At 37.7% G+C, this 27858-nt stretch overlaps 4 protein-coding genes and 1 long non-coding RNA gene across 5 annotated transcripts; 2 read left to right on the top strand and 3 right to left on the bottom strand.

Moving 5' to 3' along the window:
* Window positions 1-113: 113 nt before the first annotated feature.
* LOC139786140 (uncharacterized) lies at window positions 114-2161 on the bottom strand. The gene is made up of 2 exons (XM_071725294.1): window positions 1698-2161; window positions 114-1644 (listed from the first exon to the last, which is right to left on the bottom strand). The coding sequence occupies exons 1-2, from the start codon at window positions 2159-2161 to the stop codon at window positions 114-116; spliced, it is 1995 nt and encodes a 664-aa protein (XP_071581395.1).
* Window positions 2162-2322: 161 nt separating this feature from the next.
* Window positions 2323-3039, bottom strand: LOC139786139 (uncharacterized). Its single transcript, XM_071725293.1, has one exon. It carries the CDS (start codon window positions 3037-3039, stop codon window positions 2323-2325), a length of 717 nt encoding a protein of 238 aa, XP_071581394.1.
* A 50-nt stretch (window positions 3040-3089) lies between these two features.
* LOC139786138 (uncharacterized) lies at window positions 3090-5303 on the bottom strand. The gene is made up of 3 exons (XM_071725292.1): window positions 3909-5303; window positions 3672-3790; window positions 3090-3399 (listed from the first exon to the last, which is right to left on the bottom strand). The coding sequence occupies exons 1-3, from the start codon at window positions 5301-5303 to the stop codon at window positions 3090-3092; spliced, it is 1824 nt and encodes a 607-aa protein (XP_071581393.1).
* A 5543-nt stretch (window positions 5304-10846) lies between these two features.
* On the top strand, window positions 10847-11445 carry LOC139786137 (uncharacterized). The gene is made up of 2 exons (XR_011722188.1): window positions 10847-11035; window positions 11310-11445. It is a non-coding gene; the product is annotated as an uncharacterized lncRNA (long non-coding RNA).
* An 11500-nt stretch (window positions 11446-22945) lies between these two features.
* Window positions 22946-26585, top strand: LOC139786136 (uncharacterized; the record flags this gene model as incomplete). Its single annotated transcript, XM_071725291.1, has 2 exons — window positions 22946-26186; window positions 26289-26585. Coding segments are annotated over exons 1-2 (3538 nt in total), but the record flags the coding sequence as incomplete, so codon positions are not given.
* Window positions 26586-27858: the final 1273 nt, after the last annotated feature.

The following is a 27858-nucleotide window of genomic DNA, read 5'->3' as shown; positions in this document are numbered from 1 at the left end:
GCTATTCCATCGTCACCAAAATGCAATTCTTGAATCCTTCCGAGGGGCCAAGATAATGGTGGGGCATTATCCTCCTTTAAAATAACCATTTGTCCAATATGTATTGATGCACCCTAGGTTCTCCATTTGTCACGCTGTTGACATTGATGTAAATATTCTCGCGACCAACGTCGCCAGAAGTGTTGGCGTAATTGTTGTACATATTGCCAACGTGAAAGACGATTTGACGGTATTTCCTCCAAAGACGGTTTTGGGTACGATGTGAGAGGAGTACCTATCAGGAAGTGTCCTGGTGTTAGGAATATAAAGTCATCAGAGTCAGAAGAAATAGGTGTAAGTGGACGAGAATTCAATATGGCTTCGATTTGAATAAGAAGCGTCTCCAATTCCTCATACTTAAGATGACTATCTTTTGTCACTTTGATTAAATGTCGTTTGGCTGCCTTTACAACAGCTTCCCATAATCCGCCGTGATGCGGAGATCTAGGAGGTATAAAGTGCCAATGAACTCCTTTATTGGTTGCTTGATCGATGACCTGCTGTTGCATTTTTTGGTCCTTGATTAGATCTGTCAATTCTCTGAGCTCGCGTTCAGCTCCAACGAAATTTAGACCATTGTCTGAAAAGATATCAGAGGGACATCCTCTTCTGGAGATAAAACGTCTGAAAACATTCAAGAATGCTTCTGATGATAAATTGGAAGCCAGTTCGATGTGTACTGCCTTGGTAGCGAAGCAGACAAAGATTGCAATGTAACACTTTATGAGTTTAGTATTACGTCTAGTCCCTTCCTTGTAGTAGAGAGGGCCAGCATAGTCGACACCACATTTGTCAAACACCTTCTTAGGTATATTCACTCGGGATTCCGGAAGGTTGCCCATTAATGTAGAAGAAGTTTTTAGCGAACTTCGAAAGCAGGTTACGCATTTTTGTACAATTTGTCGTACAACATTACGTGCAGAAATGAGCCAGTATCTTTGACGTATCGCAGCCAAGGTGGCTTGCGGACCAGCGTGAAAATGCGTTTCATGTTCGTGTGTTATGATGAGGCGTGAGAAAGGATGATGCCCTGGTAATAACATAGGGTGTTTAGCCGCGTACGGCAGAAACGATGATCTTAGGCGACCTCCAACTCTCAATATTCCAGAATCATCCATGAAGGGATTTAAATTTAATATGGGACTGTTTTTGTTTACCATTCCTCGATTTGCAAGTGACTTGATTTCTTCGGCAAAGTACTCGGCTTGTATTAGCTTCACTAGACGAACGATGACTTGATCAAGCTCTTCTGGTAGTATGGGTTGAATCGTGCGCATCTCCTTTGCTGGAGATATTACAGAATCATTCAAATTCTTGAGTATTTTTGTATTTTTCAAAAATCGCAACATGTATGCGACAACTCGAAGTAGTCTTGTGAATTTCGAGTATCGGTTAAACAAGTCGAGACCTTCTGTACTTGTTAAGGTCGTCGCGATTGTTTTGGATTTTCTTTCCGGCAATTCTTCTGGTAGTATAGGAGGTGAAGCTTGTGGCCATTGCTCCTTGTCATAGCTCAGCCAGATGGGTCCTGTCCACCATATTTTTAGACGAGCCAGAGCATTAGGCATGACGCCTCTCGATAGAGGATCCGCAGGATTGTCCTTACTGCGAATATAATTCCAATATTGAATTGGAGTTAATTGTTGTATTTCTCCTACCCTGTGTTCGCTACAAAGGTAGACCAGGAGCGACTGCAAGATTGAAGCCATGCTAATACGATTTCAGAATCTGTGCCCAGAGATACAAAATCTATTTTGCAATTAAGACATTTTGAAGTCTTGTCATACAATTGTGCTAGTAACAAAGCTGCACTTAGCTTGAGACGGGCAAGAGATAAGCTCTTCAGTGGTGCTACTCTAGACTTTGAGCATAGGAGGTTTGTGAAGTGTTCCCCTGTGGCAGAGGTGGAACGCAAGTAGATACAGGCTCCGTAGCCGACTTCGCTAGCATCGGAGAACCCGTGTATTTCCAAACGTGTAGGTTGCTCAACTGTTATAACTCTTCGCGGGATACTTATATTTCTTAGCTCTTGTAACTCACTTTCGTATTGTTTCCATTTCGTGTTCAAGGCCAAGGGTATGGATTCATCCCAGTTGAGCTTGAGACGCCAAAGATCTTGCATGATAGTCTTAGCCACCAATGTAACTGGGCCTAGTAATCCCAGAGGGTCAAAAATTAAAGCTATTCTGGATAGGATACCTCTCTTCGTGGGATTTTGAAGTGGTGGTAGACAGTTGATGCTGGAGAATTTAAATGTGTCGGAATTGCAATCCCATATGATGCCTAGAGTCTTTCTGTTTCCTTGTCAGCTGCCAAAATGAATTCCTTTTGATTGCCCGAGGATTTTTCACCTTGTAAGGAGGGTTCGTTCGACGCCCATTTCCTCAGTTCGAATTTTCCTTCTTGCAACAATTGGGTAAGTTCATCTTTAATTGTTAAGGCTTCTTGTAGTGTATCTGCTCCGGAGACCAAATCGTCAACGTAGAAGTCTCGCAACAGTATCTCGGATGCAACTGGATAACGTTCTGCATAATCTTCAGCTAATTTTCTCATAGCCTCGATTGCTTCGAATGCTGCAGAGGACGTACCGTAAGTCACTGTGAGTAACTCGTATATTTTGATGAGTTCGTTGATTGTCTTGCGCCAGAAAATGCGTTGAAGAGGTGTGTGTGATGGATCAACTAGTACTTGTCTGTACATCTTGTTTACATCGGCCGTTAGAGCAATCAAGAACGTGCGGAATCTTGCCAAAATGGAGAACAGATCTTCTTGTAGATTAGGACCGACCATTAATGCATCATTCAAGGAAATGCCAGTGTCAGTCTTGGATGAACCGTTGAATACTACCCTGAATTTGGTAGTCGTACTTGTTTCCTTTCTTACTGCATGATGTGGTAGGTAGTAAGATTTATTTGGAGTGGATTCCATCAAACTATCCACCTCGCGCATGTGGCCTGAGTCAATGTACTCCTGCATGAACTTCTTGTACTCAGAGTACATATCAGGTTGGGTTATAAGACGCGCTTCTAGTGCCTTGAAGCGTCGTAAGGCTATGTCTTTAGAGTTAGTTTTTCAAGTTTATCTTGTTTTATTTGTAATTTGACAATAAAACGTCCCTCAGGATTTCGCTGCAATTCCTTCAGGAATAGCTCCTTGCATGCACGCTCTTTACTCGTTAGTGTATGTGAAGAAATGTTGTGCTCTACTTCCCAGAAACGATTTAACTCATGACTTAAATCATTGGCTATAGTTAAATGAAAGTTAACCGAAGGACTCGGTCCAGCCATGTCATTAGCAGTACAGCCTGATACTACCCATCCAAAATGAGTTTTTTGTAGAATCGGTAGATCTTTAGATTGTCTGATTTAGCCAGCACAAATGATTTGCCAAAATAACTCAGCGCCTATAAGCATGTCAATACTAGACGGTACGTTAAAGTTTGGATCTGCTAATTTTATGTTTTTAGGTATCACGAAATTTTGGATGGATAACAAATGCTGCGGTAGATATTGGGTAATCTTGGGTAATATTACGCAACCTATATCTCGCTAAAATTATTGAAGCGTGATTTAACGCATACATTTATGAAACTCTTAGCACGAATTATTCCTTCCATGACGCCTGCCACTGACATTTCAAGCGATCTTTCCTTGAGCTGCAATTTATCAGCGAGCTCTTGCGTTATAAAATTCATTTGAGAACCGCTATCAAGTAGTGCGCGACAAGAAAGGGATTTGTTGTTAGGCCCGGTCTACAATGGGTGTTGTAAGTCGTAAGTCGTAAAAATTAACCAATCACAGTCCATTATTCTCCTTGCGGTCGAAGAATAATGAACTGTGATTGGCCAATTCTTACGACTTACGACTTACAACATCCATTGTAGACCGGGCCTTAGAATCATAGATATTCACAATGGCTGTAGACAGTAAAACGCTCAATGGACGATGACTTGAAATGCATTGGGTGGAGACTGGAAGTGGAGCGTCTGTTGATTTATCAGAAGACGTCTTTGTATTCGATGACGTTTGATCTGAATTATCTATGTTAGAGATATGTAATAAGGTGTTATGCTTTTTGCAGCATTTGCGACAGGCGCTTGATTTACAAAGTTTGGATTGGTGGGTCGTAGATCTTAGACAATTTATACAAAGATGAGCCTTTTTCGCATTCTTAATTCTATCCTCGACTGGTAGTTTAAGAAACTCTTCGCAATGATATAATTGATGATTCTTTTTACATAAAGGGCAAGATAAATTAGATGTAGCGATGTTAGCGACCGATGTACCCTTGTATTTTCCTTGTTTCTGAACAGAATTATTTGTTGCGCTGTTATGAGTTCTACTGTGAATTGACTCTAAAGCTTGACAACGTTTCGAAAGAAAATCTGTTAATGTTTTCAAATCGGGTACATTGGCGTCAAGAATGCTTATTTCCCAGGCTTTATTCGTAGCTATGTCGAGCTTAGAAACTATAATATGGATGATTAAATCGTCCCAAGATTCAGTAGGCCTATTAAGAGCCTTGAGAGCGCGTAAGTGCTTAAGAATAGTGTCGAGTAACTCACGCAGAGCTGTATGATTTTCTTTGTTAAGAGCAGGTACATCAAATATGGCTCTGATGTGTTTTTGTATAACCCAACGCTTGTTGTCGAAACGTTCCTTTACGGCTGCCCATGCATCGCAATAATTATCCGTTGTTGTGTCTATGGACTTTATAATTTCCGCAGCCTTGTCCTTTAATGAAGAGCGTAGGTAGTGGAACTTTTCAATCTCAGTTAGATCTCCATTCTGATGGATTAGCTTTTCAAAAGTATCTTGGTATGAATACCAATCCTCGTAAGAACCTGAAAAAACTGGTAAAAGTATCTTGGGAAGCTTAATGCGCGTTTCCCTCGAATTAACCGTGTGGTTGCTCTCCGAGCGAGGAGTTGTACGAATTTCGGGTTGACCGAACAATTCAAGAGTTGTATCGTATTGCGACATTACAGAAAAGTAAGGATTCTCAAAGGTAGCGCGTTGCTGAATTTGTTGCTCGAGAAGATGTTCTTTATTTGTCGCAGGATCTGCATTTTCAAGGGCTTCAATGCGTGATTGTACCGCGTCGAACTGAGCCCACAGATCAGCTAATTTTTGTTTACGCTCGATAACATCGTGTCGCGAGCCTTGGTTTATATTGAAGCTTTCTATAAAAGTTTTCAATCGCGTGGCTGACGCTCGTATGTGAGATCTTTTGTTCTTGGCTTCCGTTAACGTTAACGTATCCATGCTTGTTTATTGTATGCTCGAAAGGAATGCAATATGTCTGCCGTGACAAACGCGAAAATGAGACGCGATTTCTATTTGGTACGGTATGTGATATAACCTGGAGGTAATCGTAAGGATGTGCGCTTACCTGGTGTGGTACGACTTTAGAATATGTACTCTTTGGATATTCGTACTATTATCAATATACCTGTTTTGCCGTAAATCCGGCTCGAAGGACCATTAATGTGGGGGCTTGTGCCCTTTGCGTATGTGCACGCTATTTTTCTCAGACGCCCTGTGGCTGTTTAATTGGTTAAAGAAATACTCTCCTTGTGGATGTTAACAGTTGTCTTTACTGAGCTCGTTATCGTGGTGATACAAATGATGAATCGCTCGCTTTTGTAATGCAAAGTCGCGTCGATGTGAGAGACTTCCTTCAAACGTTTTACCGGAATGTGTTACCTTCGCAACGGACACGAGCGAACTCGTCTCGAAGAACAAAAGAATTGGGGGGTAAGGAGACGGAACACACGCGCCAAGCGTGAGTAAAGGCGCGACCCTATCCGCGTGAGCGCAACTAAACCGCGAGAGCGCGACTCGTCTGCGAGACCGCGAAATACAAATACCGAAGGCGACGATATAGCGCCGACAACATCCGAGCTGTAAAAAAATGTTTTGCATTTTAGTATGTAATATTACTTTGCAGACAACTGTGACTCCATTTACTAAAATAAAGAAAATTTTCCTTTTTATTAGTATACTAGGTTTTTCAGTCTAAATCCCTTCCTTAAACCCTCTTTGTTCTTACTTTTTTCTTCGCAGACAATTTTTTTTACACTTTAAGTTTTATATTTTCCTCTCTTAAATTTATGTATATATAGAGATATATATTTATTTTTCCCGCGCATCGCGCAGATGTATTCTCCCCTGACCTTCCATTTTGGGCGCACTTTCATTTTTTTAATTATTTTTTCTAATTCTGTATCGCGTTGCATTTTGGCACTCAAGTAGTACAACCCTTTTATTTACTCTCATTTTAATAAAAATTTATACATTGTTCTTGATTTTAAAAAAGTTTCAATTTTTCCACATTATAAATGCCTGTGTTTTCTATTTCCGCAAATTTTGAGATATTGGACCATTTTTTTTTAACTAATCGACCTATGAGCGATACCATATGTTAATTTTTTAATTTATATTTATTTATATTTATTTTTTTATTTATATTTTATTATATTTATTTATATTAATTTTATTACATTTATTTACTATTAATTAAATTTTATTATTTAAAATAAAATTGGCTTCCACCGCACATCCTTTTTTTGGATTATCTTTTGCGAGTGGAATATATACACACATACAGACATTTTTTAAAAAGGTGATTTTTCAACGTATTCGAACATTCTGAACACATTGGCATAGAAAACTGAAAAAAATAGCACCGGTTTTAAGAAAATACGTCCATTACTGAAAAATTAAACTCATCGTCGCTATCCCCGAAAAATTAGAAAAATTTTGGAACCGATTTCCAAAAAATCGGTTATGAAAAATTATACACATCATCGCCATCCCCGAAAAATTAGAAAAATTTGAGCACCGTTTTGAAGAAAATTGGTCCATTAATTAAATGAATGGTTCGCAGTCAGAAAAATTTTAGCACCTGCAGTTTCCAAAAAATCGGTATATTAATGAAAAATTAAACCCATATGAAAAATTCTACACATCATCGCTATCCCCAAAAAATTAGAAAAATTTTGACACCGATTTCAAGAAAATCGATCCATTAATAAAAAATTATCCATTAATGAAAAATTAAATTTATCCTCAAAAATTTAAAAAAAATTTGGCACTGGTTTCAAGAAAATCGGTCCATTAATACTTATTATTTCTCGAAAAATAAGAAAAATTTTGAAACCAGTTTCGTAAATTAGACCGTCGTGAGACAGGTTAGTTTTACCCTACTAATGACCAGTCATTGCGATAGTAATCCTGCTCAGTACGAGAGGAACCGCAGGTTCGGACATTTGGTTCACGCACTCGGTCGAGCGGCCGGTGGTGCGAAGCTACCATCCGTGGGATTATGCCTGAACGCCTCTAAGGCCGTATCCTCTCTAGTCAAAGGTGGCAATGATATCTCTAGGAGTCTCGTGAGTCGAAAGGCTCAAAACAATGTGACACACTACTAGGCGGCCGGTCCTCGCGGTCCGGTCGTCGCACGAGCCCGGTTTGCCGTACGGCGCCTCTGCCCGTCGTCGGGATCTCACCGCTTACGACGGCACGGCGTCTAACGGTCGAACATGAGTTTCGCGAGTTCGATGTCGAGACTCGGAATCGTCTGTAGACGACTTAGGTACCGCGAGGACCGGCCGCCTAGTAGTGTGTCACATTGTTTTGAGCCTTTCGACTCACGAGACTCCTAGAGATATCATTGCCACCTTTGACTAGAGAGGATACGGCCTTAGAGGCGTTCAGGCATAATCCCACGGATGGTAGCTTCGCACCACCGGCCGCTCGACCGAGTGCGTGAACCAAATGTCCGAACCTGCGGTTCCTCTCGTACTGAGCAGGATTACTATCGCAATGACTGGTCATCAGTAGGGTAAAACTAACCTGTCTCACTCTAAATTTGTGGAAATTAGAGCAATCACGTACATTTTTTTAAACAGAAATCGGAAACCCCTTTATTATTAGCAATTTTTCTAATTTCACATTCTTTAGTTCTTTTTCTACCCCTATTTCATATATAATTCTTTAAGATTCGGTCAATTAATTCCCGAAAAATTGGAAAAATTTCTGAACCGGTTTCCAAAAAGATCGGTAACGAAAAATAATACACATCACCGCCATCCCCGGAAAATTCTACCCCTATTTCTTGTATAATTCTTTAAGATTCGGTCCATTAACAAATAAGTAGTTCGCGGTCAGACAGACAGACAGACAGACAGACGCCACAGTGGGCAATTTCGGTCAAAACGTGACCATAAATCGGGGAATCATCAGAATTACACAAAAATTGGTAGGTTTATGTTTTCGAGGTCGCTGATTACGAATCCGGTGTTGAATTTGTAAAAAAAACAAAATGGCGGTTTCAATATGGCGAATGGAATCATTAAATACTCACCCGATTTGGCTGAAAATCAATTTCTTTAGGTTTTTAAGGTCACTAATTACGAATCCGGTGTTCGATTTGTAAAAAACAAAATGGCAGCCTTAAAATATGGCGGACGGAATCATTAAATATTCACCCAATCTGGCTAAAAATCAATTTCTTTAAGTTTTTGGGGTTACTAATTACGAATTTGGTGTTCAATTTGTAAAAAAACAAAATGGCGGCTTTAATATGGCGTAGCGAACAATTAAATATTTACCCAATCTAGCTGAAAATTAATTTTTATAAGTTTTTGGGATTGCTGAATATAAATCAGATTTGGGAATTTCTGGAAAAAAATGTTAGACTTAATATGATGCAGATAGAATTTATATTACAACAAAAGCAATGACTTTGCTTCGATAGAAAATAATTGAATAATTAATGCAGGTAGCTTTTAACTGACCCAACTAATAACATTTATTGATTGATTACGACATTTTGACTATGAATTTTGCTCTTTATCAAGTATATAATAGGAAATTTACAAAAATCTTAATTAGCATAATATTGTACCCTTCGTATTCCTTTTGCCATTTTGTGCGCAGTTTGGAGAAGAATTTTGACATATGTGATTTGGCATCTGGATGGATCGGTAATAACTGTACTGTGAATTAACAAATAAGTTTGTAAGTTCGGTCAACAATTATTTTCGAATTCCTTCGTAATTTGTATATATCATGTTATATTTAAAAAATAAACTCGAACTCTGAATATCGATTGTGAGTTTGTTCGTATTTAGTGAACACCCTGTATAAGGTGCATCTACAATCTTCGGTATGTTAATTTCTACATAGACTGGATTTCAGATACTATTTTTATAGGCAAATCCCTCGGGCAACTACAACTAATTGTAAGCGGGATTACCTAAGATGTGGAAGCCTTCTCGGAACGCGCGCAGTGTTACAAAAAAATTCCGTACAACAAGGCTAGCAGATATTAGCAGCTGATTATTGCGAATTTTAATTGTCAATAGTATAAGCTACAAGAGGGGGAAAAAAAGAACGCGGGATCTGCAACTACATAAAAGTCTACACAAAATAAAAATTAAATCGAAACAACAGGAGCTTTGTCGGTTTATCGTTATACGTCGTTAAACAAACACGGTAAGCGTTATTTAAAAAATACAAGCAAGTAAAATATTGTACGTAATTCCAGGAAAAGCATCCATTTTGCAAACTTGATTATCACTTTTACTTAAAAAGTTATTCACGTTCAAAGAAGACCGAAATTATTAACGAGACGCGCGAGAAACGTCTGTCGTCGGCGAGTGTCAACTTTGAATTAACATACCTGCTTGACATAAAATAATGGAGGAAGAAGACAACGCGATTGTATGCAGCCCAAGTAGAACAAGTTAATCACAGAAACGTCAAGATGACATTAAAATGATGAATTTTATGTCATCATATGGTCAACGTCAAGAATCAGTTTGAAATGACTGACTTGTGACATGCTGTTTTACGAGACTCGTGATATATGTAACAGTATATATTGTTACAAATTGCATGATTAGTCATAATTTTCTTCAGTTTTCATAACATATTTCGAGTATATTCTTAAATAGAACGAAAAGATCAAATAAAAGTCAAGGAGAAGTAGTGATTAATCAAGATTAAATGCTTCTAATGGGCCATTTTGACGTCATGATGACGCGTAAAAAATGATTACAGAATGATGTCATTTTGATATTTTCATGACTGATTTGTTCTACTTGGGAGGGAACAGTTCTTTATCGATCCCCATAGATAATAAAGCTCAAATCAAAAATTTATTTTTCGACCTTTGGTCAGCTTTTCGTCGATTTTGCCCACTGTAGTCGTAGAGTACTTATAATAATAGATGTGTATTTACTGAGAAAAAATATACATATAATAATAAAAAGGAAAATTTTCTTTATTTTAGTAAATAAAGTCACAGTTGTATCCAAATACTAATTTTTTTTTTATTTACAATGTAAGGCCAAGGCGTTCGGGAAAATGCAGGGGGTATGACGAGATGACGATGCTACTTCGTCGAGCAAGTTATGAATGAAGGATAGCGGCGCGCGTTCTCTCTTTTAGGAACGGAAGCCGGAGTGGCGCCAAAGTCTGATACGCATCTATGCTGCATGTCAGGGGGTGGCGTAGATGGCGGGGTGGAGGGAAGCTTCCAGAGCCCGGTCGTGCACTGTTGGAAAATTTGTGTTAAATATAACATAAATCACATGTCCAAAACGGTCCACTGAAATTTATGTGTTAATTTAACATAATATGGATGTGTTAAATGGTAACACCGATACTATGTTAAAATATTTCAACAGAAAGGAAATGTAATTCTGATCGTAATTTGAGGTTAATTATATGTACAATTGACATAACTTTTATGTTGAAGAAGATTGTAAGATAAAACCAACACTTTTTTTCTGTAGGGGGAAATGGTGACCATTGATACAGCGGGAACATTGATACAGTCATCATATCTCTGCATGAGAAACATCTAAGAAGGTCACGTATTCATGCATATATGGCGTTATGATACACGAATAACCTAACCAAATTTCGTACGCGAGCAGTAGCCACTTGATGAATGACAGGTATAAACGTGTTTTGCGTACTCTCAGGTAAATATTTTCAAAAGTCTTTGAAGCGTGATTTTTCACATTAATCTGATTAATACTAAATAAATATTTCGTCAAAAGTAAGAAACAGTATATCTCTTACTAATTTGTCGAAAATATTGACATGACTTTGTATTATTTTCGGCTGAGAATATATTTTATTATGTATGACGCTGTGGGGCAGATTCGTACACTGACTCGTGGAGCACTTTGATACATATCAATATGTATCTATGTAGTTTATAGTATTAAGTAAGATATTTTTATTTTATTTTAGACGAAAATGGTAAGAACGTACCAAAAAAAGACCGATAGGGTCTATATTGATGAAGATGCCGTAAAATTGTTAATTCCGTATAAATAAATATCTCTATATCTCTATATACAATAAACATAGCTTGTTTTAATAATAATCCAATTTATTTCTGAATAATATTAATATAGATCACTGAGAATCAGTGCCCCATGCCCGTATCATTGTACCCCGCATATGAGGCACATTGATACAAATTTCATTTTTTACAAAAAATGTTATAACATTTCTTATTATTAACCGACAGCAAAAAGGCAATCAAAACACGTAAGTAGAAGGACAAGCCTTTAAATTTAATCTATTACATTTATCTTAATCTATCTGCAAAGTTATTTATTTAACTCTTGAAAAAAATCGTATCAATGTGCCCCACTTCCCCCTAAATTTTTATTCCCACAACATATTTTTTAAATTATTTTAATAATTTTACATTTTAAATTTGTTAAGTTCAATTAACATATGCCTACATGTATGTGTTGATTATTTTACACTAAAATTTTAAAACAACCTAGCTTCCGAAGCGCGGATCTAGCTCGCGGCTGGTCAGGGTTCGGAGTAGGCGCGGAGGAAGACACAAGACTCGGTTAAAACGAACAATATAACAAGTTTAGATTCGGCGTATTTTGGAAACTGTGTCTAACTAATTAATATTTGCGAGTCATACACGCTTGAAAAGGACCGAATTTTGCGGTTGAAACGTAGCGTCTTTTTAATAATAAAATTGCCAGTTTGGTCGAACAAAACCCCTGTGCTAATAACAAGTTTATTCTATAAAGCGTAAATTGGTGTACAGTAAGAGCGCGGGTGCATCGGAGCTATGTACATACAGCGATCACGGGAGTCGATGGTATATACAGAGATCGCGGGAGTCGATGATATATACAGAGATCGCGGAAGTCGCGAATGCGGATACGGTAACGGCGATACGCAGAGATCGCGGAGGTCGGAGCGGTGTACAGAGATCGCGGGAGTCGACGGTATATACAGAGAGCGCGGGAGTCGACGATATATACAGAGATCGCGGAAGTCGCGGATGCGGATACGGTAGCGGTGCACAGAGATCGCGGGAGTCGACGGTATATACAGAGAGCGCGGGAGTCGACGATATATACAGAGATCGCGGGCGCGCGGGCTCGCGGCACACGAGGGTGTGATCACGGTGGAAGCGCAGGCTTGGCCAGCGGCGGCGGTAAGCGCACGCGGCGCCGGAACGCGCGGGATCGAGCGGCTAAGATCCTTAGCAGACATCGAGGTGACTCTTTATATCCTGGCGTCTCGGAATACGCGGGCGGGAGGCGGCACCGGGTGGCCAAGATCCTTGGCGAGTAAGAGAAGAGCTCTCTTACCCTGGTTCACTCCGGTGTCACAGGTTCTCGGAAGGAAGATCGAGTCAACCGCCTAGATTCGTCACTTGGCAGAGCCAGAGATGCCTCTCTAACTCCTGGTTGTTCGAATTTGGGATTGCGGGATCCGTGAGCAGCGGAGAACAGGTTTGGTCGGTTTGCTGGCTCACGGCGGAATCTAATTGTTGCTAACAATTCGTCGGTTTATATACCCCCGCGGTGGTGTGTCGGTATGGCGGGGGTATACGCGGCGGCAATCGCGAGCGCCGGGATGGCGCGGTGGAGCGTTCGGGAAATACGGCGTCTCGACGCCGCGATTGCGTTCGGCGGCTTTCGGCCGTTTTCGGCACCGCTCGGCGCTCCGAGTCAGTTGCCGCGGTAAGTCCGTTCGCGGACTTATACGCGAGATAATGTATTTAAAAAAGGGTACACCGTGCCTTGTCTCGCCTCGGCGGGTGTTCGGCCGGGCGGCATCCGACTGATGCTCGCCGGGAATGATGCGTTTCGGGGCGCATCGTTATAATTTTAACAAGGACCTTTTTTAACAAAACTACAAAAATTTTCCAACAGTGTGGGCAATCAAATGCAAAAACTGAAGAACCAACATGTGCAAACGCTAACGTTAATTAACTATCGCCCAAATTATTACAAGCTGTTTCTTTCACTTTTATTCTTATTTGTCGCGGAATATTTTAAATTCAAAGTTGTAATCTATGTCTTACTTTACATTGAAAAAAAATTCTTAGTAAATTTGTGAGATGTATTTAGTAATAGCTTTTTTTGAAATATTTGATTATTATTACCAATTTTAATAATAATAGCAAAACATTTTGTAATAATTATAAACATTTAAAATAATCAAATTTTGCGTTTAGTTGAGCCAACTAAATTATATAGTACTTATTATTAAACAGTTTTATGAAAATTACTCTAGTTTAGTGATAATTAACAAATAGTTTGATAATTAGTACTAAATTGTCTTAAAAAGCCTTATCTGATTGGTTTGCTGACAGTTATACTCAATTATAATAATTGAGTAATTATAATATAGATAGTTATAAGACGAGAAAAATGAAGATAGAGGCTTCAGCATGGCTTCCCTTACGAAAAAGTAGTACTAGCAATCAGTACTCAATACTGAGTGATCAGTACTCGTAGTATTGAGAGTATTAGTATGTTAATACTCATGAATACTGCAGAATGATCAGTACTGTGTCTGTCAGTGCTTACAGTACTGGCAGTACTACAAGCAATAATACTCATTAGTACTTCAAAGTACTGAAGTGGTCAGTACTTTATCAGATTAATATTCGGAGTACTATCATAATAGTAGGTACTGCCAGTAGGGTTATGTGGGGTGATGTGCAACACTTTCACGCGTTGCTCGGAAAACATATCCAAAAATCAAATTCTTGAATATATCATGGCTGTATAATGTAGAGGAAGGAAAATACTAAAATTCTGCGTGATTAGATTTTCAAAATTTTAAATTTTTCCTAAAAATTTTTCGAGTTTTCAAAAACGTCTGTTTTAGCATTTTCAAATTTTCTTGGGGTGATGTGCAACACAGGTAAAATTAAGGTAAAAAATGCATGAATATCGACATCAATCGACTTAAATGTTAAATTTGGGCTTCTTAAATACACATTAATCGAAATCTGGTGAACAAAAAATTTCACTGTGTTGTAATCGACCTGAAAAAAAATCATTTTTTATTTGATTTCTTATTTATTTATCGCTTAAAAATTAATATAATGAAAGGAAAAACGCAAAAAACTTTATTTTTCATCATCTGAATCGCAGTTGTCACAAGTAAAATAGTTGCGACCTTGCATGTCGACACATTTCACATCATGTTGCACATCACCCCAAACACGCTATTTTGCGCGGACTGGCGTGACACCAACACAATGTAAGAAAATCACAAAATCGCTTTGGATTATCAAAAGTACTTAAAAAACTAACAATATAAAAATATTTACCTATAAGATGACTAAAACCAATTCACGAAATCACTATGAATGTGAAAAGCAAAAATTACATTCAGCTCGAGAAATTTAACTCGCTTTTCGTACAGCAAACCAGGGTGCGTGCTATCTCGCGAGTTATTTATCTAAAACAAGGTACTGTCAACACAAACAGATGGCAGTATGCGGTTCTGTCAAATGTCGACATGCAGACCAGGAATCGGAAACGTTGCACATCACCCCACACAACCCTACTGTAAGAAACTATAATAGGCACAGTACTGACCATTCTGCAATATTCATGAGTATAAACATACTAATACTGTCAATACTACGAGTACTGATCACTCAGTACTGAGTACTGATTGCTAGTACTACTTTTTCGTACCGTATCTTGGAAATACTAAATTAATAAAATACTAAATTAACACACTAAACTATCAATATGACGTTATTTTGATATCATCTTGACTTTTTGTTCTACTTGGATAGTACTGCGTAAGTAGGGGAGAGTGTGCTCCCTTGAGCCACGGGGTCCAATGTGACAGTGCGAGTTTTCTGTATTAACGTTCTGCAAAATAGTGACGGTGGGTATGAAAACTTTCGTTTTCAAAACATATAACTTCCATCAAAAAATTATGCCGAAATAAGCATATATACTTTAGTTAAAGGCAGATATGTAATTGGAGCCTTGCAAAGTAAATTTTTACTTGTCATAACTTTTTGATATGTATGGATTTCTAGGGATTCTACAGTTAAAAAAAAATTCATAAGACGTTTGTCGGGATCTAGGTTCAGTACCACGTGCGCACAAAAACGTTTAATTGTTCTGTATCTGAAATATTTACGATAAATAATATCGATGTTCAGTGGGGTCCAATGTGACGCAGGTTGGTGGGGTCCTCTGTGCCACGCTTACAGAACTATCTAACCTACCTACGTGACAGCGCGAGTTTCCGTAGTGTGTTCCGATCGCGGAATAGTAAATGTTAGTGCCTAAATTTTCCTATAAAATGAAATAATTTCCATCGATAATCATATCCACACTTTCATTTTCTCTTTTTTTCACCCTTTAGTTACAGATCACATGTAATCGAGTCGCTGTGAGGCAATATTCGTTGTTCTCTGCTAGGTTACGACAAAAAGTGAGGTTATAGGACTTTGTTTTCAGTTTTCAATTTCTTAGGTCATCTGATGAAACAAATATGACACGATTATTGATAAATTGGTTCTCTAGCACAGTCTTGGTTTTTCAATTGACCAAAGATTTGTAATAAACAGGATTTAAACAGATCTCTTCTACGCGTCACAGGGTACCCTACCTTTCACATTACATGTCACAGTGTACCCTACGCTATGGCTCAATCGACCCCACGCGTGGGGGTCCACTGTGACAAACGCAGCATTTCGAAATATCATTATTTTTGCAAAATATTTCTGAAAATTTACTTCTTAAATCATTTACAAACAAAGTTTATTATATTAAACATTGAATAGTCTCATTTATATTATAATGAAGTTATTAAAATTTTTAAATTCACATTTTTAATGTGATTTGAAAAAACGTGGTTCAAGGGTGCCCACTCTCCCCTACTGCGCCTGTACTACACGTTAGTATCCCACGATTATTCGATAAGTACTAAAAGAGTACTGGAGGGAGTACTGGTGAGAGTACTGGAGGGAGTACTGGGGGGAGTACTGGAGGGAGTACTGGGGGGAGTACTGGGGGAATACTGGAGAAAGTACTAGAGGGAGTACTGGAGGGAATACTAGAGGAAGTACTGAGGGAGTACTGAATAAGTATTGGATGAGTACTGAGAAGGAATACTGACGAAGTCAGTATGGTCGAATTTAGTAGTACTTTGAGTACTTATGTCTCCAGTACTTTCATCAATACTTTTTCCAGTATTAAAACCAGTACTACTTTTTCATAAGGGTTTCTCATTTCAATTTAATATTATCGTCATTTGTCGTCTGTATATCTGCCATCTATGGTTTGGAATAACAAGTTCCGGCTTTAGGAACTTTTAGAAGCGTGTCTCGGTCCGTAAGTCGTGGCGCCATTACGGCGTCTGTAACAATGAGCGAACTTTACGCAATATTATCTCGCTATTGTTTAAGTATTCTCAATCTTCTAGTCATGAAGCGAGAAAATGATGTATTGAGTTTATCAATTTGGATCAAGGCTATTCCACGAACACGGCACGATCGACCTATGTTTTTCGTTTGAAATATACTCTTTTCTCGCGCTACCTTGCGCTAAAAAAATTTCCTCACTTAAAGGTAAAATTTATTTTAAATACGATTCAAGCTCGCTTCTACTATTTGCTACTAGGTTTGTTATCACTCGCATTTCAGAAAATGTCACCAAAAAATATCCTATTAAGTCCGCTCAAAGTCCGCGAAATTTGTTAAAAAACGAAATACCCGGTTTCATAAGTTTTGTTATCACTCGTATTATTGTTATTTCTCTGCGATCTCATTATTATCTTACACGTATGGATGTGACTTAAAAGTTGCTGATCTGATTTAAAAAAGAAAAGTTTCTGATTAATTCGGTAAAGTCTAGTTTTTTGTATAATGCATTTTAAAAAATTTCAGTAATTTTATGCCATAATTTGGTACACATATTATAAATCGATACAATCAATATAAGCCGGAATAAGAGTGTTAATAAAAAACGGAGCAACATATCTAAAAAAAATCCTATGCTAGGTCGGAGAAAATCTATTTAGACATATTCCTGCCAAATTTCAAGTCAATCGGACCATTACCCTTATGAAAAAGTAGTACTGGTTTTAATACTGGAAAAAGTATTGGTGAAAGTACTGGAGACATAAGTACTCAAAGTACTACTAAATTCGACCATACTGACTTCGTCAGTACTCCTTCCCAGTACTCATCCAATACTCATTCAGTACTCCCTTCAGTACTTCCTCTAGTACTCCCTCCAGTACTCCCTCCAGTACTTTCTCCAGTACTCCCTTTAGTACTTTTTCTAGTACTCCCCCCAGTACTCCCCCCAGTACTCCCCCCAGTACTCCCCCCAGTACTCCCACCAGTACTCCCTCCAGTACTCCCACCAGTACTCCCTCCAGTACTCCCTCCAGTACTCTTTTAGTACTTATCGAATACGTGGGATACTAACGTGTGGTACAGGCGCAGTACTTGCGCAGTACTATCCAAGTAGAACAAAAAGTCAAGATGATATAAAAATAACGTCATATTGATAGTTTAGTGTGTTAATTTAGTATTTTATTAATTTAGTATTTCCAAGATACGTTACAAAAAAATAGTACTAGCAATCATGATTTCCGTTCTTCACTTGTATTATTTTCTCACACAACTTTTATTATCCCACCGCTGTCACCAAATTTATGTCACCTTCTGTCACGTTCTGTTTGTTGTTCGTCCGTTTTTTGGTCAATGCATTTAAGCAATTTACCAGGGATTTGGACAAGTCGTGTGGAGGCTATTATTATTATTGTTGTTATTATTCGGGACCGAAAAGATATCCGAGTTTATAAATTTTGTACCGAGGATCACTTTTATTTATCTGATTATAATGGGGATAATCGATGTCGAAGTCGACAGGAATAGGTTTAAATGGAGGTGCGTTTTGTAGTTGTTGTAATCGCTGGAGGAGGGGAAGAGGATCTTGATTAGAAATTACTGCTTTTTTAATCTGGAACCTAATCTTTTTAATTTGAGTTCGTCTACCTCCCTTTTTTGTCATCTAACCCGAATCCTCGAAAATGAATTTTATAGCTCGCCACACTCTTCGTCAGCGCTCAAAAGCCAATCCGCCACACTCTGCTCGCCACACTCTTCGTCAGCGCTCAGATCGGCAGCGTAAAGGCCAAATTCACTTTCGGGAATTAATTATGATTTCCAAGGATCAACCCCGTAATCGCCACGCTTTCGGCAGCAAGGGTATCTGCTCGCCACACTCTTCGTCAGCGCTCAGAACCAATTGCCACGCACTTTGTCAGCGACAACTGCGAGTCGAATCTTAGAAGTGATCGATTAAGAATTTTAACACGAGATGAGATTCCAGATTTCGAGCTTTTCCTTTTCAAACTTATCTTACCTTTATTCTTAAAATTTAGTACAAGTTATGCGTGAGACGCAGTCTTAAAATACAAAAGTACAGGGACTAAGTCCCAAGATTGAGTTTAAGGAATTGAGTGAGATTTAGGAAAATGATTTAGATCTAAAACTATGTGGCTGAGCAATTGAATGCTAGAGCCGAAGGAGTATGTGTAAGGAACTGAAGTTCAGGACTATCTGGAAGGAGCCGAAGCTCGGAACTATCTGTCTCTTCGCGGCGTATTCCGCCCTATTTATACCCGAAAATGACCAGAATCTCCCGCGCGAGATTCCCGCCATTTCCATCGCGTCTTAAGGGGGGATGTTTTCTAGAAGCTTCTAGAACATTCTAGAAGCGTAGTTTTGGACCCCATCTGGCCCCCAGCCCTCCAAGGGTCGTCCGATAAGATAAACATTTACAGGAAACTGAGCGTTGGCTCGGAATCCTAGCGTGCGTCGTTTAAGCGTTCAAAACTTCTAACGTGCGTCGTTGAAAATATAAAATTTCCGTACGTAACACCTTCCCCCTTAAGTCATACGTGGTACGTTATGTTGCCACGTATGAATTAATATAAAATAGAATAGTGTACTTATGCTACTTTTGCCTTTGTATCGCTCGCATTAATGTCACTTATTTCTAGTATCTTATATTACGGTAGATTGTGACGAGGTGGAGATGCAGAGTAAGTAATGGTGTGGAAAAATTAAGTTTAAATTTGTGTATTCATAATTATGACAATACAATCTATATATATAAGTCACGTCCGTCTGTCTGTCTGTATGTATGTACGCGAACTACTCATTCGTTAGTGGACCAAATTTTTACCAAAAGTATATGAAATAGGGGTAGAATTTCCCGGGGATGAAAATGTCGTGGTTAATTTTTCGTTACCGATCTTTTTGGAAACCGGTTCTGAATTTTTTCAAATTTTACGAGAATTTTTCGGGTATTAATTTACCGAATCTTAAGGAATTGTATATGAAACAGGGGTAGAATTTCCCGGGGAGTATCATAATGTGCATAGTTTTTTTGCTACCGATTTTCTGGAAACCGGTTTTTTTTAATTTTTTCGATTTTTCCGGAAATAATTGACCGCATTTCAAAGAATTGTATATGAAACAGGGGTAGAATTTTTCGAGGAGTGTTATAAAGTGTATAATTTTTTGTTACTTATTTTCTGAAAACTGGTTTGTTTAATTCTTCCAATTTTTCGGGAATTAATTGACCGAATCGTAAAGAATTGTATATGAAGTAAGGGTAGAATTTTCCGGTGAGCATAGTGCCATAAAGTGTATTGTTTTTTGTTACCAATTTTCTCATATACTCATAAATGTCACCAAGTTTCAAGGGTAAACCAAAGGATGATGTCGCTGCCCTAGATATAGAGGTTGATGTTGAATCTTAATAATGCGAAAATATACGACGATGCGCCGCGTAGCGGGCGCGAGTCGAACTCTCTCACAGCGCGAGCCCGCGTTGCCGCTCGCGCCGCACAATCGTGGACGACGGAAGACGCGCGGTGCGGAATTCATCTCTCTCTCTTTCTCGCTCTCTCTCTCTCTCTCTCTCTCTCTCTCTCTCTCTCTCTCTCTCTCTCTCTCTCTCTCTCTCTCTCTCTCTCTCTCTCTCTCTCTCTCTCTCTCTCTCTCTCTCTCTCTCTCTCTCCTCTCTCTCTCTCCTCTCTCTCTCTCTCTCTCCTCTCTCTCTCTCTCTCTCTCTCTCTCTCTCTCTCTCCTCTCTCTCTCTCTCTCTCTCTCTCTCTCTCTCTCTCTCTCTCTCTCTCCCCCTCTCTCCCTCTCTCTCTCTCTCTCTCTCTCCCCCTCTCCCCTCCCTCCCTCTCTCTCTCTCTCTCTCTCTCTCTCTCTCTCTCTCTCTCTCTCTCTCTCTCTCTCTCTCTCTCTCTCTCTCTCTCTCTCTTTCTCACTTTCTCTTTCTCTCTTTTAATATCATTCTCTATCTTTTATTCTGTCATTTCTCTCTCTCTTTCTCTCTCTCTTATTCTTTTTCTATAAAATTCAAATTTACTTACATTAGGCTCCTGTGAGGTGAATGCATTTTCGTGTTTCTTTCGATCTCTGTAGGCATTTTTATACGATATCGTATACACTATTATATATCTACTATTATATAGATGAAATATGCAGGACAGCTCCAAAAACAATTGGAGATGTGGTACGCGTATAATATAAATATTGAGGATAAAGTTACCATGGTGATGGAACAAATGTATTTAAATATTTATTAAATGTAATAAATGTTTAAATATTTGTAATAGATATTTTTAGATAATAATTACATTTTTATTATATTTTTCTATATATAAAAAACGGCTACTATCCGCCGATACAGATCTGCTGTGCGCCTGTATAAAAAAGGCTACTATTCGCCGATACAGAGCTGCTGTGCGCCCTGTAAAAAAAACGGCTACTATCCGCCGATACAGAGCTGCTGTGCGCCTGTATAAAAACGGCTACTATCCGCCGATACAGAGCTGCTGTGCGCCTGTATAAAAAAGGCTACTATTCGCCGATACAGAGCTGCTGTGCGCCTGGTAAAAAAACGGCTACTATCCGCCGATACAGAGCTGCTGTGCGCCTGTATAAAAACGGCTACTATCCGCCGATACAGAGCTGCTGTGCGCCTGTATAAAAAAGGCTACTATCCGCCGATACAGAGCTGCTGTGCGCCTGTATAAAAACGGCTACTATCCGCCGATACAGAGCTGCTGTGCGCCTGTATAAAAAAGGCTACTATTCGCCGATACAGAGCTGCTGTGCGCCTGTAAAAAAACGGCTACTATCCGCCGATACAGAGCTGCTGTGCGCCTGTATAAAAAAGGCTGCTCTGTGCCTGTAAAAAAAACGGCTACTATCCGCCGATATAGAGCTACTGTGCGCCTGTTCTAAAAACGGGTACTATTCGCCGATACAGAGCTGCTGTGCGCCCTGTAAAAAAGGCTGCTCTGCGCCTATATAAGAATCAATAAAACAAAATAAGCAAGAGAAAGAAAAGATTTATTAAGAAAATCGATCTATGCAAATAAGTAGTTGCGGTCAGACAGACAAACAAATGGTATTTATATAGATAGATTATATCTATAGATAATTATTTATTCTAATGTATTTATTCTGATTCGATATCAAAATTAAAAAAATAAGGCTAATTAAAAAAATTGAATTCCTAAAGGGTATTCGAGATAATAAAAATAATAAAAAATAATTTCTTTTTTAAATATCTATAGATATAAAGAATAATTATTATAGATTTGAAAAATAATATTGTATTGTTATTTATTTATGTACTAGCGTATATTATGCCTCAAAAGAGAAAATACAGAAATTTGACTAAAGTGAGTCGCGAAAGTAAGCGCTTACGACAAATGCGCAAAATTGAACATTCGGAGGAAAGGCTCAACGACTCGAAGCTAATGCTCAAGAAATTCTCAGCATAGATCGAATGAAAATAACGACGCAAGGTCTCAACGACTCGAAGCTAATGCTCAAAGAAATTCTCAGCATAGATCGAATGAAAATAACGACGCAAGGATTCAACGACTCGAAGCTGATGCTCAGAGACATGCTCAGCAGAGGGTCAATGAAAATGATGACGCAAGGAACTCAACGACTCGAAGCTGATGCTCAGAGACATGCTCAGCAGAGGGTCAATGAAAATGATGACGCAAGGACATCAACGACTCGAAACTGATGCTCAGAGACATGCTCAGGGAAGGCACCAAGCTAGACAATAAGTCATCACATTGCGCTAATTTCCAAGGGGACATGAAATAATGTGTCAGTTTATACACTTGGCCAAATGAATGTAGAATGTCAATTTGCAAATCGTTAACTTTGCATGTGAAAAATCTAAAGAATGGAAAATTTACATATTGTTGCCAAAAGGGCAAACTTAAATTAAACCAATATAATTGTCCTGATTTATTAAAGAATTATACATGGGAAATAATTATGCATCAAAAAATTTCCTAGTAATATCGTTCATATAACAGTGCTTTAGCTATGGCTTCCATGGGTGCCCCGGGAAATAGAAATCCATTGAATGTTGTGAACAATGCTCCTTATTGTTTAAAATTCATGGGCAATATCATCATTTGACCTCGACGGCAATGCGCCCAGCGGATGGCAAGCTCCGCGATTTGCACAACTTTACTTTTTAGATACAGAAGAAGCTGTAAATCATAGAATGAATAACAAAGCTAATCAAGAATGTGATCCAGAAATAATGAAAGATTTGTCATGTTTTATGGTTCAATGTAATGAATTTGCAAAAACTTTCAAGATGATGCGTCAAGTTGAAAAAGATCTGAATCCAATAGGCAATAAAACAATAAATTTAATGTTGTCATTTAGAAAAGATCCTCAACATGATCAAAGAAGATACAATGCTCCACAAGCTAATGAAATTGCTGTGGTCTTTCAGAATGTAGATGGTGAACCTCCATTTGAAAGAGACATTAGGATTTATAATAAAAATTCGAACGATGTACAACAAATATCAATTTTGGACAAAAGATGTGACCCAATGTGTTATCCATTGTTATATCCATATGGTAACGATGGATGGCATTCAGAACTTAAATCAGATAATCCTAAATATCCAGGATTTAAGATAAGTCAAATGGATTATTATGCTCATCTGCTGGCACCAAGAGTTGAATTTAGCCAATTTAAAAGGGCAGGAAAATTGAGATGTCAATTTATACTTGATGCATATATGAAAACTGAAGCCAATAGACTTAATTATATTAAATTGAATCAACCTCAATTAAGAGCTGAACTTTATTCCGGATTAATGGATCATCTTGATAATCGAGCACAAAATGAAGGAATTACAGTTGGTATACCTGTAATATTACCATCTTCATTTATGGGCAGTCCAAGAAACATGCAAGAAAGATACCAAGATGCTATGTCTTTGGTCAGAAAGTTTGGTAAACCAGACATTTTTCTTACCATGACTTGCAATCCTCAATGTCCAGAAATTAAGAATAACCTTGATGGATGTCTAATAGAGTTTCGACCTGATTTAGTTGCTAAAACATTTAACTTGGATGTCAAAGAAGTTTTAAAGGATTTAATACAAAATAAAATTTTTGGAAATATTATAGCTTATGCAGGCGTAATTGAGTTTCAAAAAAGAGGGCTTCCACATTTGCATTTACTTGCAATGTTAAGTGATGAAGATAAGCCACGACTTCAAGAAGTCATTGACATGATGGTATGGGCTGAAATCCCTGACGAAGAAAGATATCCAGAACTTAATGAAAAAGTTTTGAAACATATGATTCACGGTCCATGTGGAGATCCCTCAATGAGATATCCTTGCACTGGGGAAGATGGAAAATGTTTAAAAGGTTTTCCAAAAGAATTTCGTGAAGAAACTAATGCTAATGTAAATGGATATCCTATGTATCAACGTAGAAATTTTGAGAAAAAATACATCGTCAGAGGCAAAAAAATTGACAATCGATGGGTGGTCCCATATTCACCATATTTAATAATGAAATATAATCGACATATAAATTTGGAAATATGTTCATCAGTGAAGAGTGTAAAATATTTATACAAATATATTCATAAAGGATTTGACTGTGCTGCAATTGAAGTACAAGCACGAGATGGCACAAGATTCATTAGAATAGATGAAGTTAACTCATTCCTGAATGCAAGATATGTTAGTGCTCCAGAAGCAATGTGGAGACTGAACGGATATGATCTGTTCATGAAGTCTCACACAGTCATAAGACTGGCAGTTCATTTGCCTAATCGCCAAATGGTTTATTTTCGTGCGGGAAATGAAGAGCAAGCTGCTCAAAGAGAGCTTAATCGAGATACTACGCTGACTGCATGGTTAAAATTAAATCAATCTGATGAAAATGCAGTACAGTTTCTTTACACAGATATTCCTTATCATTATGTATACGATAAAAAAGAAACTAAGTGGAAGCCACGCAAAAAAGGTGGTGACAAGATAATTTCAAGACTCTATACAGTAAGCATAAAAGATATTGAGAGATTTTATCTACGTCTTCTTCTATTACATGTGGCTGGAGCTAAATGTTTTAAAGATTTGAAAACTGTTAATGGAGTTGTTTATGAGACATTTAAGGATGCAGCAATTGCAAAAAATTTGGTGGAAACTGATGATCTTTGGGGAAAAACGCTAGAGGAGGCAATAGAATCCAAAATGCCTGTACAACTTAGAGAATTATTTTCTTACATTTGCATATTTGGAACTCCAATAGATGTATTAGCTATTTGGAATAAATACAAAGATTTCTTGATTGAGGACTTTGTACATAAGAATGTTGTTAATCCTGAAAATATGGCTTTAAATCATATACAAGAAATTTTAATAAATAATGGAAGTAGCTGTGAGAATTTTCAATTACCAAATCCAACTCCAGTAAATATTTACATAACAGAGTATAATGTGGATGAAGAAAGAATACGTGGTGATTATTTATTATCGACATTAAATGCTGAGCAAAAGCACGTATACGATATTGTCATGCGAGCAATTGAAAATCAAAATGAACTTCATCGGTTATTTTTTATTGACGGGTTTGCAGGAAGTGGTAAAACCTATTTATTTAACACATTTCTAAGTGTTATTCGAGGAAGAAACGAGATAGTTCTTCCATGTGCCTCGACTGGAATTGCAGCAACACTTCTAAAAGGAGGAAGAACTTATCACTCTCTATTCAAGCTTTCAATTCCAATTGATGATAGTGTTAAATCCAATATCAGAGGAAATTCTCAAGCTGCACGAGAACTGATCATTGCCAAACTAATCATATGGGATGAGGTGAGCATGACTGTTGGACATGCTTTAACAGCAGTTGATAAACTTTTAAGAGATTTAATGAAGAATCCTCGACCATTTGGAGGAAAAGTAATTTTATTTGCAGGAGATTTTAGACAAAATCTTCCCGTAGTGCCACATGCACAGAAAGCAGCCATAATTGAGTCGACTGTAAAATACAGTTCTATATGGAGGAATGTAACTCAGGTTAAACTAAAGCAAAATATGAGAACTGGGGAAGAAAAAGAATTTGCAAATTGGCTAATGCAACTCGGAGATGGTAAATTATCAAATACGGATGGACTACATCTCGATACAATTGAAATTCCCCAGAATTTTATATCAAAAGAATCTCTTATTGCTGAAATTTTTGGTGATAGAATCACCATGGAACAGATTAAAGAAAATCCAGATCGAACTATTCTTTGTCCTAAGAATGAGGATACATTCAAAATTAATGATGAAATTCTTTGTCTAATGGAAGGAGAAGAAAAAGAGTATCTCTCAATTGACTCTATTGTAAGTGATGATCCACAAGAGCAATTGAATTTTCCAACTGAGTTTTTAAACTCTCTGACACCTTCTGGAATGCCAGTTCATCGACTTAAAATAAAAGTCAGTGCTATAATAATCCTATTAAGAAATTTAAATACTAAAAAAGGACTCTGTAATGGCACAAGATTTATTGTTACTAATTTGAAAAATAATCTAATTTATGCAGAGGTTCTAACTGGTCCTGCTCGAGGACAGATTGTCTTTATTCCAAAGATGGATTTAATTACAAGTGATTTGGAACTGCCATTTAAGTTTAAACGAAGACAGTTTCCTATTCGAGTGTCATTTGCTATGACAATCAATAAATCACAAGGACAAAGTTTAGAAAAAGTTGGGATTTATTTGCCACATCCTGTATTTGCTCATGGTCAACTTTATGTGGCATTTTCTAGAGCAACCAGAAAGGAAAGTGTAAAAATTAAGATTGATGAATTAAGCAATCAAGGACATCTAATAGAAGGAAGTAAAAAATGTTTTACAAAAAATGTAATATACAGAGAAATTTTATAAATTGAAAAATTATAAAATTGTATAAATGAATAATATAATAATTAAAATGTTAATAAAATATACATTTAAAAATTTTAAAATAAATTACATGAAAAATTATAAATATTAAAATTGTAAAAGTAATTTTACAAATAATAATTAATTTTTAGTATGAGTGTAAGTGTGCAATACGAGATACGTTTTAAAATGTCAAAAAAGTAAATTGCGATCGATTCCCTTGAAATTGGTACCAAAATTTTTATTTATAGTGGTACAGCTATTTTTATTTATAGTGGAATAGGCCTACTGGGGAAACCACTAAAAAAAACGCATTTACAATAGTACCTCAAGGGTGATGCGGAAATCTATTAGCGTTAAATGTAAATATACGCTAGCACCTATTTGCGTGTTTTATTACATATGTCCTCCGGGGCTAAGCCTTTATCTATATATATAATTTCTTAGCTTTGAGGTTTACGCGCTAGCTCTGAGGCCCGCGCGAACTACTCATTCGTTAGTGGACCAAATTTTTACCAAAAGTATATGAAATAGGGGTAGAATTTTCAGGGGATGAAAATGTCGTGGTTAATTTTTCATTACCGATCTTTTTGGAAACCGGTTCCGAATTTTTTTCAAATTTTACGAGAATTTTTCGGGAATTAATTTACCGAATCTTAAGGAATTGTATATGAAACAGGGGTAGAATTTCCCGGGAAGTATCATAATGTGCATAGTTTTTTGTTACCGATTTTCTGGAAACTGGTTTTTTTAATTTTTTCGATTTTTCCGGAAATAATTGACCGAATTTCAAAGAATTGTATATGAAACAGGGGTAGAATTTTCCGAGGAGTGTTATAAAGTGTATAATTTTTTGTTACCCATTTTCTGAAAACCGGTTTTTCTAATTCTTCCAATTTTTCGGGAATTAATTGATTGAATCGCAAAGAATTGTATATGAAGTAGAGGTAGAATTTCCCGGGGATTGCATTAAGTGTATAATTTTTGGTTACCGATCTTTTTGGAAACCGGTTCCAAAATTTTTCCAATTTTTCTGGAAATAATTGACCGAATCTCAAAGAATTGTATGTGCTGACACACACATACACGCGCGCACACATGGGCCGATTCTCTCGAATTTGATACCAAAATGCAATTTTTCGGAGATGAAAATGTAGCGGCTTTTTTTGTTTTACGCCCCCCCCCCTCCCCATTCACCCGCGCGAAGCGCGGGCTCAAAAGCTAGTATT

This window comes from Temnothorax nylanderi, unplaced genomic scaffold, assembly GCF_030848795.1.
Source record: "Temnothorax nylanderi isolate EJ_2023f unplaced genomic scaffold, tnyl_v1.0 TNYL_tig0962_pilon, whole genome shotgun sequence".
NCBI classification, from domain to species: domain Eukaryota; kingdom Metazoa; phylum Arthropoda; class Insecta; order Hymenoptera; family Formicidae; genus Temnothorax; species Temnothorax nylanderi.
Note: the sequence above shows the minus strand (reverse complement) of the source record. Positions and strands in the feature narration are given on the sequence as shown.